Below are 13,129 nucleotides of genomic sequence, written 5' to 3'. Positions count from 1 at the left end.
AAATATAATTAAAATATATTGTTAATTTTAAAATTTATATTTATTAAATCTAATTGTCTAATAATAATTAATAAGATTATATAATAATTTATATATAATTTTTAAAATGTTATAACTGGACTGTTTTAAATTAAATAAAGTGTTGTAAATATACTAGTATTAAGTACTGATTAAATGATGAGTAAAATCAAATGTATAATTATTTATTATAATATTTATCAATACCTGAATAAGGACTTTATACTATTTTCTATTAATTTCATTTATAATTTCTAATAGAGACTGAAAACTGACCTGATTTTTCAGGTCAGGTCAGGTCAGGTAAAAGTTAGGGCTCAGGTCAGGTCAGGTACGGGTCCGAACACCAAAATTTTTTGGTCAGGTCAGGTCAGGTCCGAAATTTTTTTATTCATTATTTAAACGACAATTATTACAAAATATGACAATCAAACACAAAATTTATTAAATTATTATTTATAAAATAGTTGTATAAATTAAACATAAAATATTACAAAAGATGATGGTTTTGATCTAATAAATAATAACATATTAACTTTATTAGAATCTAAGTTAGATCTACAATCAGTTATCGTTAATCCCGAGTAATTAAAGTTAATTTAGAGAAATTTGTTGTGTGTATAGAATAAATAAAATTGTTTTTTGATAAAATTATTTTCGAACCTACATAGTCAGGTCAGGTCAGGTCAGGTCAGGTCAGGTAAATTTGTACCCTATGTTAGGTCAGGTCCGAGTCCGAGATTTTAGGTATCAGATCAGGTACGGGTCCGAAACTTTTCGCTCTCTAATTTGTAATTCAATATCATATTATTGAAAATAATCAGTTATTCAATGTTTATTCACTGACAATCAAAGAAACATAATATTGTTTTTAAAAATAATAATATATATATATATTTATATATTTAATCGTAAAACATATTATTTCTCAATAAAAAAAAATATTAATTTACAAAACAACCTTATTTTGCATAGTATATAAATTTAATTAAAAGAGATCATGGTTATTTCATAATTATCACATTAAAGATTAAATTACAACTTATAAAACAAAATTAAGTATAAAAAATTAGTTAATAACAATATAAAATTTAATATTTTATAAATTGCAATAAATGTAAATACAAATTAATAAACTTAATATTATTTCTTTAATCATTTAAACATAATATACTTTACTAAACATATTTTAAACATTATATAATTAAGTTGAGCAACAAATGTGAAATCAAAAATGTGATAATAATTAGATGATTTATTAAACAATTGTTCCGGCTCTAATCAATAAACTATTTTAAAGTTATTATTATTATTATTATCGCAATTAGTTATTTAATGTACTGAACTCTAACATTAATTATAGATTAGTAAAAAAAATAATATTTACAGCAATATTTAATGTTAACTAACAAATAATTAGTGATTTTTAACACACAAAAAACTAATGATGAAGTTTAGCTATGAAATTGTTTTGTTACTCATTTTATTTAGCTATCAAATGGTAGTTAATGTCTCTCAAAAATTGGTTATTAATAATAAGAGAAATCAAAATATTAATTTGCATATAATTAATCAAAATTACAGCACAAATACACCACAAAGTAAGTCTAAAAACAAATATATATAAAGTATATATATATATAATTGTTACCAAAAATAAAATTGTAATTATTATTATTGATTTATTAGTAACTGATATCATACCCAAAGAGAAACGTATCCAACTATGTATTCATTACCATCCAGAGTATAATTATGATAAACTTGATGAACGTGACCAGGATGTATTATCTATTATATTATTATTATTATTATTGTAATTGTCAATATAATATTATATCAATTACAGGATATATGGACTCCAGTAAATCCTTGTCGTGTTAATTGTATAATTTTGGTACCCATGAGAGTAGTCTATACCAACTATTTTAACGATAGTCTAACTGTTTGCGATACAGAAAAAGTTAGCATTTATTTCCTAATACTAGTATTATGTAATATAATAATAATAATAATAATAATAATAATAATTACACATTTTTTAGGTATGCGTCCCATTGAATCCTAACTCAACACTAGGAGTATGTCGATCAATATCAACACCACCGCCAACAACAACTACAACAACACATACAATACCTACAATTGTTTCAACAAAGTTGACTACTGAATCCCATACACCTCATCCTACAACAACAACAAGTGTCCCAATTACCAGAATAGTACCGCAAACAACAACAGACAAACCTTTGCCGACAACAATCAAACTTTCAACACAAACTACATTAACTACTTTACCGCCAATTACTTCATCACCAACACAACCCTCCACAAGACAAACCCTTTCCACACAAACTACTACTACTACTACTACTACTACTACTACTACTACTACTACTACTATACGTTCTTACACTACCCAAACCCCAACTACCAAATTGACAACTAGTCCATCAACTTTCACAACAATACAGACAACTCATCCGCACAATGTATGCAAACAAGAGGGATATTTTAGGAGTCCCTACGATCCCGAGTGCAGACAATTTTATAGATGTATTAAAGCTGGCGATCATTATTGGGAAGTCGACTATACTAATGAATGTCAAAAAGGCACTATATTTGTAGATAAATATGAAACCTGTATGGAAATAGACGATCCCAGAATTGAACAGTCCTGTCCTTAAGTTTAATAAATGTCACACAAAGTTAGTTACAATATTTGGTATACATTATTGAACAAACAAATTATTTATTAAACATAACGTAATTAAAAGTTATATTTATATTATAAATATTTTTTTTGCAAATATTCTTAATAAAATATATATTATGTTACAAATTGTTAGAATAGTAATATTTAAAAATAAATAAATATTATTTGAGTGTAAAAGATATTTAATTCATATTGTTTATAGTTTTTAGATTTTTATTTGTATAACTATATATATTTTTTAATGAGTCTGAGTATATTTAATTAATTATTAGTCACTTAATAGTAAAATACTAGATTTTAGTTGCGGATAATGATATAATTGCTAAAACTATATAATAATACACTATTATACTATACTTTTGAGAGCAAAATTAATAAAATGAAATACATATTATTTAATATATAATAATAATAAATGTTTTAAGTTATATATAAAAATCATAAGTGACTGACAATATAGTGATAGTAACCTTGTCTTTGAATTTCAATTTTTTGATGGATTTGTCACGTATTAGTATTGCTTCTTAAGTCACTCAAAATACTCATATGACTAAAACCGATGGAAATCTCTATTAATTGATAATATTTTTTTGGCTAAAATACTGTCAACTAATCAAAATAATTAGTTTTTATCTCTAAAACATAATATGTAATAATTATAAGATATGTCACCATTTAAACAGTATGTGATTATGTTATTCACTATACAATATTTACTTATATTCAATATAATGTATTATGTAATATAATTTATTTGATGTAATAAAACACAGTACTTATAATTGTGGCACTTATTGAATGATAGTAATCATGTGAATGTTAGCTAATATACACACAATTAACTATATTGTGTAATATTATTGTTATCAATAAATATCGATAAAATTAATTTTCAAAAAATTAAAATTAATACTTTATTTAAAAAAGATTTAATAATAACAATAATATATTTATATTTAAACAAAAAATTAATTTAAGTGTATTACTTTTAATTAATTAATAAAAAAATTAATATAAATTCTATCATTTCGTATTATAATATATTTTATTAAATTACTATAAAAAACATAAACATAAATTTATTGTATAAATAATAAGTTTTTTATTTGGGGAAAACTATAACACATTTATACACTAATATGGATCACGTTTTGAAAGACTAATTGCGATCAAAGGTAACTGAGCGCACACTTGCCAGACGCCTGTCCAACACATTTGATCACATTTTTTGGGTCTAATATATCAAATGATTTCTATTTATAGCATTTGTAACATTAAATATTTCAGACCTTTAATTAAATACTCAAAAGTTCATCAAATATCTGGAATTTATAAGTACTATATATATATTATATATATATTAAATAATTATAAATAAAGTTAACATTAATCAGTATTTATAATCTCCTTTGTATATGTAATGCGTTTTACAATAATGCTTATGAGTAAAGTAATGTTTAATTATTAAAATAAGTTTTATCATTAATCTCATAAAGTACATTTTACATTAAGTTTATAGTTTTGTATACACTAATGTACAATTGTACCTATCTACTATATAATTTATATACAGTATATACGGTATATATTATAATATTTTGCTAATTAATAATTATAACTTGTAATTACATATAAAAAAATATATCGTATTTTTATGATAATATAAAAAATCTTTATTAATAAAATAATAATAATTTTTCAGCAATTTTATAATTATTTTACAGTAAATATAAGTAATCTTTAAGCAAATTTACAAATCAACATAAATATAAATATTTAATTGTCTATATCACCGGTTTACCGTATTAAAACGACTTGAATTATTATAATTAATCTTATTATTTATAATTTTTTAATACCAAGTTTTACTGTATTATATATTATACGTAAAAATAGTGGATTTTGTATAAATAAATGTTAAAATTAATTTTTAAAATGTTTTTTACTATACTAACATATAGTCATACATGTGTTACAATAATATAAAGATTAATACATTATTTGTATAAATAGCATATTATTGGGCATAAAAATATTCTATTAATGTATACTAAAAAATATTAATAATCAATTTTTAAAATATTATATAATAAATTTATACTATAATTGTCAATAACCTATTAATACTTTTGATATAGTACTTAAATCTAAAGTTCAATTAATAATTGTAATAATAAATTTTAGTTAATGAATTTTAATGTATAACATAACATAGTAAAGTTAAAAAAATATATGATAATTATAATATTTATCAAATTAGATCAATGATGTTGATTAACATTTCTATTAAGTTAAGTTATAAAGTTTTATTATACAGTAAAATATTTGGTATTTTATATTAACTCTAGTATAAAACTTATGCAAATAGTAAAATATGAGAAATAATTTACAGTATAAACAGTATATAATTTACGGTATATAAGACATAATTTGATAAAATGTTTATTTTTTGTTAAGATTTTTCCAGACTAAATGTTTATAAATCAATCAAAAAGAAATAAACAATTATTGGTATAAATGTAAAGATTTATTTTTGGTTATTTTTGTACAGTAGACACCATATATCATACTTTAGTAACTTTAAGCCAATGTAATAAAAATAATATATACATATGTCTTACTATTTCTAGATTTCGTATCTGATTTTATACTCTTTTTATCATTTTATCATATAATTTATATATACAGTATATTTATTGTATACACATTGTATCGTATTATACAGTACTAGCATATACTGTACTATACTAAACCAATACATAGTTCATATGTAAATTATATAAAAATATATTTATTTATATTTATTGATAGTACTGTATAATATATGTTAGAATTTTATTAAGTTAATGTGATAAACAAAAATATATATCAATTTGAGTACAGTATTACCATTGGTTTGTTTTAACCACACACCCACTTAATATTTTTTTCAATTAAAGCATTAAATTTCTATATAATTTGAAACTAATTTGAATCAATTAATAATAAAATTTTAATTTATATTTTTTACTATTCAGAAAAGATATTTTTGTTTATTATGTAATATATATTTTTAATATTATTGTTGAAACTATAACTAAATTAAATATAAATAAAAAAAAGTCATATTCTAATAATTATATCAAACAAATTTTAGGACTTAAAAACTGTTTAATTATTAGAATCTAGACATTAACCAAAAAAATTGCAACTTTTTTCTAATTTTAATAATTTTAAATATACCCCGGAGTGAAAAATAAATTAATTTTGATCAATGTTTATTTAATAAAAAACTTTTTAACGTAAGTTAATATATTGAGATATTTCCCAAATTTTATTATCTTTATCTATGATATTATATATATTTGTGTATTGTAATGATATTAAATGTTAAATGATTGATTTTTTTAATCAAATAAATTAATTATGGGAGTTTAGCAATCAGCAACTATTGTATCATATATGGTCATTTAATTATTGTATTAAATATATTAATCTAATTATGTTAATTGAGTTGACAATATTATGTTATTTTTTAAGTGAATATCATATTTACCTAATTTAGTTAAAATTTTCCAATTAATATTGAATCTATTATAAGAACTATTTAAAAATTTATTATTTTTTATAAACTTTTGATTTGATAAATAATTTAATAAAATAACTTTCTTTATATTCTTACAATAATTTTGTCTAATAATATATAAATATAAATGATTGATTACAAAAAAAACTCTCTGATCAACCATTTAAGTACAATTATTATTATACTGTATATATATATATTTCACACATTTTATACTATTAAAATAAACAACACAAAAAATTGATTTTATTTTAATATAAATTATTGTAAAAAAAATATTTTTATTAAATATAATATAATATTAATTTAATAATTATCATTAGATATGACAAAATATTACATCAATTTGATTTTCTTAATCCCGGTTCTAACGGTATAACTTGTATCCATTGACTCAGTACAGGTGGCAATTGAAGGGCCGGATTGACTGGTATTACTGGCCATTGTTGAAACGGGAATAGACTTAGAGTCCCCTCTTCTATCGGTGCGTGTATTGAGGGTATCGGGTAATCAAATGTACTGATTATTACTATTATTGTGTAAAAATAATTTAAATGTAAAAACATTTTTTACAATAACACATCAATAAAATAAATGTTAATAATTGATTTGTTTTAATTAAATATATATATATTGTACATTACAATTAATATACTCGTATAGTGCTTTATATAATTTTTAGTGCAGATATTACCCGGATGTATTGTGAAGTTATAATACAGTACACAATGTAATGTTAAAACTCCTACAATGTAATTTATATCAATAATTGATAATAGTTGTAAAGCATTAATTTGCTATTAGCCTATATATTGTATTTAAATATTAATATAAATAAGTTTGTAAATAAATACTGCTAATAGTTTTAATAACTAATAAGGAAATTCTATAAATAAATAACTATATTATATATATATATATATCAGGGTTAAGCAAGGTTTTGGATTTTAGGGGGGGGGGGGGGGGGGGGGGGGGGTAGACCGGGGTAAAATTTACAAAATTCTCAAAAAATCTTGGGGGGGGTATTGGGTGGGGTAAGATTTTTATTGCATTTTTAAACGGCAATTTTTTCAAAAATCCAAAATCAAGGGGGGGTCTAGAGAAAATTCCCTAAAAATTCCTTAAGTTCCCGAATATTCCCATGTAAATTCAATAAAATTCCCACAAGTTCCCGTATAAATTCCCGGGAAAATAGGTAAAATTTCCAAAAATATAAAAAAAAACTTAAAAAACTTAAAAATTAACAAAAATTTAAATTTTAACAAAAAATAAATATTTTTAAAAAAAATTTTTTAAAATTAATAAAAACTTAAATTTTAACAAAAAAAATAAAATAATGTATTTAAGATTTAAAAATAGTTGATAAAAGCATTAATGATACACTATGAGTTATTTTTAGTATTTTAATAATTTTTAACTTTTAACATAATTAATTTTTTAAACAATACTTAATGTTTATAGTTTGTTATATATTTTTATTTTTATACAAATACTGACTGAATACTACTTATTTAACTCAAATTTCGTTAAAGTTTAATTATATTAAGTACAAAATTGAAAATATTTTTAAATTTTTTATTTAAAATTTAAAAATTATTAATAAAAACATAAGTATTTATTGTTTTATTAACTTCTTAAACTTATATTTAAATTGTAATATGATTACTCTTTTCAACAAATAGGTAATTTTTAATTTTTTAGTTTATTTTAATTAAAATAATGTTATTTTTTGATGACTTTTAACGTTATTTTAACTATTTTTAATCAATAATTAGATTTTTATAAATATTAAAAACATAAAAACACTTACTAAAATAGTATCAACTAAAATTAAAATTTTTATAAATTTCAAAAAAATTTTCGGCGCCTTCGGCGCCGAAATTTTAGGGGGGGGGGGGTCATTTCTCCTCGTTTTTAAGCGACAATTTTTTCAATTTGGTCAAAAAGTCTGGGGGGGGTAAAATCCCAATTTCTCGATCTTAGGGGGGGTATTTTGGCCTTACCCCCCCTACCCCCCCTTACTTAACCCTGATATATATATATATTATCTTGTTTATATATAGACTGCTATACTGATACTGTATTGATGATATTGTTAATTTAATGAACAAACATTTATATTAAAAACATTATTTATTAGCCAATTCAACCCACATTATGCATATTTAATATGTATTAATATTATACGATATTGAATATTAATATTTTTAATCAAATTTTTCTTAAACCATTTATACCATAAAATATTTACACCATTTGTTGATTTGTTTATAAAAACGCTGTAAAAATAAGTTATGAAATACTATAATTCATATTTTTTTAATTGCATTTTGTTTATTAAACTCATTTAGCATATGAATAAAACAAATAAAAATATAAACATTTTAATATTTAATATATATGTATAAAGTATTATATTTAAATATAAAAACACATATAACTTACATTTATTAGTCATTAATGTTGCCTTATTTACGATTGACCTAATTTTATTTTTTAAACTTTTAATATTTAAAAAAATAATTTTAAAATAATATTTTTAAAGTTTTCTAATTGAATTATATTATATATCAATAAAGTGTATATAAATTTATAGTACTATAGAATATTTTGCAGTAAAAAATTAAATAAAAAGAATCCATTTTTTATTAAACTTAATAAAATTAGTAAACAGTTTATCTATAAATAATAATAATAATTATTTTTTGTAATTTTTATTTATTATTTTAATTATAAGTAATCAAAAAACATTATTTTGAAATATTTGATGTCCTTTACAGTGGGTCTCTCTTTCTCACGAGTTTTTCCAATAAGTGGGAAAACACTAGTCTATCCCTAACATTGACTGATTATTATTTTTATTTTAATAAATTTTTGACTAAATTCCAATATTTACGTAATTATCAAGGTCAGGTTTTAATATACCATTAAATATTTTTAGTCAATTATATAATTCATGCTTTATTTTATTTTTTTGAAAAAGGGGTTTGTTTTTGATGTACTGTTGTATATCAATAATATTGATGAAATTTAATACCAGAGAGTTTCATAAACTTTTATATTTTAAAGTTTTATTATAAACAGAAATTATAAGATACTATTGATAATATCTGTATATAAAAAAGATATGAGATTATAATATTAATATGTCACACAAAAAATAATAATAATAACACTTTCAATATTTATCTCAAATAATATTAGTGTTATTAATAATATTTCTGATCCTGTTTTGTCCTGTCTTGCAGTTTATTACCTCTGATTTGTCGGTTTTATTTTTTTAATTATGAATTTTGTATGAATAAGTTTACTTAAAATTTTTCTTATAATTGAAAATAACTAAATAAATTACACTTATATATTATATTAACTTTGTTAATAATTTAATATAAGTTGGACACCAAAATTCAAGTGTAATTCATTAATATAAATTATATATTATTGAATTTTATTTTAATCCCATCCCGTCTTATCTGAATCATTTAATTTATTTCAATTTTTAGTATCTTGTTATATACAAAATCACAAAACAAAGACAGGATTTTGTTTTACAACTCTATTTTGTATATAAAAATCATTACTTTTTATATAACTTGATAGCAATTTTTTTTAAAAAAATTATATAACCTTAAACATAATTAAGCAAATTATTATATGGCAATGTGGTTAAATTAATAAATAAAAACATATATGATTTATAGTATTATTGCATACACACAGTAATACAGTACTTGTTTATATAAAAATATTTAACATTTTTTGGCAAAATATATGAAATATTTTGTCTGATATATGGATTAGTCGGTAAATCTTTAAAAGAAATTTGTTTGTTTTATTGAGGTTATTGACTGTCACATTAAAGATACAATTTACAGATATTATTATATTTTTTTAAAATAATAATCAAAATTTTGTTTTAAATTTATTAAATAATCTGAATATTAAGTTCTGTTTTTATGTAAATATCTAATCAATAAATTTTAAAAATATTTTTTTCACATAAATTTTTATTTTTTTTATTTAATATAATGATAAATAATTAAATATTTATTCATTAATTTTTTTATCAATTTTTTCATTATAGTAAATAAAGTACTAAACAAAAATATTTATATTATAAAAATTAAATAATATTCTGTTATAAATTATTAAAATAATAAAATTTAATTATTTGATAATTTTTGTTCCACTTTGTAATAGTAGTAACACAATGTAGAATCGTGACAAAATGTGTGTAATTTTATTTATAATCAATGAGAAAAAATATATATACAAATGTAAACAAGTATTATAATAAAAATAAACTTTTATATCATATATAATATATTAAGTTTTGTCATAACTTATAAGTTATAACTGCTATAATAAAACAAGTGTAATCTAATAAACACTATCATCTAGGTTTGTTTTATTTTATTTTATTTCATACAATTTCCTATTTATAGCAACCGATGAATGGGAAGGAAAGAGAGAAAGAGAGAGAGAGAGAGAGAGAGAGAGAGAGAGAGAGAAAGAAAATTATCTGCAAATATATGAAATTAGATCTAAACATTAAAGTATGTCATTTGGGGATACAAATGGACACTTTATCTTAATATTAATAATATTAATAATAAGTATTATTTTGATAAGCAGGGTTATATTGCTAAAAATAGTTGTCTGACAATATATCCTATTTATTGGCATAAAATATTTCCATTAAACTTTTCAATAATTTTATCACAAATTTGAAAATATACATACTGTACATGTAAGTACAGTTATTATTATTTTTTTATTAATGTGATATTATATTAAATAGTATTAAAAGAGTTAAGTGTTAAAAATCACAATTAATTTATCAGTATAAAAAATATGTATTAAATGTATAATTAAAATAATCAATATTTGTGTGTGTGTGTGTGTGTGTGTGTGTGTGTGTGTGTGTGTGTATGCATACAGTATATAATATATCTAATAAAATAGAGGAGAAAACCGTTACTTCATTTACTAATACAGTATATGAAAAAAAATCTTTTATGAGTACTGTATAAGCATTTAGATATAAACATTATATCCGATAAAATGTTTCATCAAAATCGTACCACATTTTATCCTTCAAGAGGAGGACAGGCGTCACTGGGAGTCACTGTCCTCTCTCTTTCTACTCGAGAGTCATGTGTTTACACGCTTTTTAAAATAATATTAAATAAAATTTATTTTTTATAATTTCAAAAACATAATTCTCTAATTATCGTTAATTATGGTTTAACATTATACAAACATTTTTTTTAAAAAAATAATGTACACGTATTACCTATTAATTAATGTGTTAATTTAATTGATAGTCAATTTATATATAAGAAATTCATATGATGTATGATAATATGCTATATATATATACATATCTCTATGATTAATATGTAGCTCATCTAACTATCCTTGTTATCAATTTTGGCAAAGTTTACTAAAATAAAAACCTTTACAAACATTGGTCGGTAGTTTCAATAGTAAGTAATAATAGTTTATATAATATTTTATATATTAAATATATAAAAGACATTTATAATACAAACTCTCGACTCTTAAAACATTATATTTTGTTAAGTGGCGTAACTCTCTTGTGGTGTTAATATTTAATAAAATTATACAATTTTACGGCAAACAAGACATAAAATGTTAGTTATATGTTTAGATCAGCCCTTTGCTAACAATGATGTGTTTAATAATGATATTTTTTGGGGAGTCTCTGTCATACAGTTTAGGGCCGTACTTATAGTCAGCGTAATATTAGTTGGCTTTAAAGTGGCGTAAAGAGTACAACTATTTTCAATAGACATGACTATAGTATATAAACTACAAAATTGTGTTAATAAAACATCACTTTCTTTTGATTGGCAAAATATATCAATTAAACATAATATACAGTAAATATACTGTTTTACAACTATTGTTGTTAATATTTAATAATAAATATTGTAATCTTTTTGTTTGATAAAAAAAGAAACTAATTATATGAAGACTTTTGTACGAATAATTAAGAATATTCTATGAAAAAATATTTTTAAAAATTTTAAACTTTTTGTTGTTGTTGTTTACTAATAAAAATATGTCAAAAATAATTATTATTATCGCTATTTGTCTGACATGTCTGGCAATGTTGGCCTCGACAGCGCCGTCCCGTCACAGAAATATATTTGCCGAAATACCAGCCGATCGGTGCGGCGGCGAAACAACCAAAATGCTATGCGGACAGTGCGCTCAAGTGACCAGCGATGACAATGCATTTATCATGTGTTGTGGCAATCAGTTTGGTGTCCGAGATTGGTGTCAACGATATCTGGATTACACGTTAGTCGAGAGCTCAAGAAAATGATTGCTAAACTGATCCCAAATTGTCAAAAGTGACAAATGATGTAATTTACAAAAATATGACATCAATTTTGAGGACAACGCTAACAAATCTAGCGTTAATTCATATCTAGTTTTTTTTTCAACAATTAAATGGTATGAAAGAGTTTTTTATATACATATTATTATGAATTGTAAAATAATTTTTTTCCAAATGTTAGTATTTTTACAAATAAAAAGGAATATAAATTACAATATAATGACATTTTCAAAAAATGTTTTTTATAATTATTATATTACATTCCTTTTTATTAATTTATTAAAATATATACTTAAATTATTGTATAAACTTTTTAATTTTATTTTTTGTTCATATTACATTTTTATAAATCATTTTAAATTTATTATTATTATTTTAATTTACCGTTATTTATAAAACATGTTTTCAGAAATAATACTATTGTTTGTAAAAAACTTGTTTTTTATATACAAGAGTGTCC

General features: G+C 21.2%; 1 protein-coding gene across 1 annotated transcript; it reads left to right on the top strand.

The window, feature by feature from the left end:
* The first annotated feature begins 733 nt into the window (after positions 1–733).
* Positions 734–2,705, top strand: LOC128956031 (integumentary mucin C.1-like). Its single transcript, XM_054301712.1, has 5 exons — positions 734–777; positions 1,603–1,619; positions 1,708–1,802; positions 1,868–1,981; positions 2,064–2,705. The coding sequence occupies exons 1-5, from the start codon at positions 734–736 to the stop codon at positions 2,703–2,705; spliced, it is 912 nt and encodes a 303-aa protein (XP_054157687.1).
* The last annotated feature ends 10,424 nt before the right edge of the window (positions 2,706–13,129 follow it).

Source organism: Oppia nitens, unplaced genomic scaffold (genome assembly GCF_028296485.1).
Source record: "Oppia nitens isolate AA-2021 unplaced genomic scaffold, nextdenovo-longstitch-racon4-pilon3 scaffold2_pilon_pilon_pilon, whole genome shotgun sequence".
NCBI lineage: Eukaryota > Metazoa > Arthropoda > Arachnida > Sarcoptiformes > Oppiidae > Oppia > Oppia nitens.
This window is presented reverse-complemented; position numbering and strand designations above follow the sequence as displayed.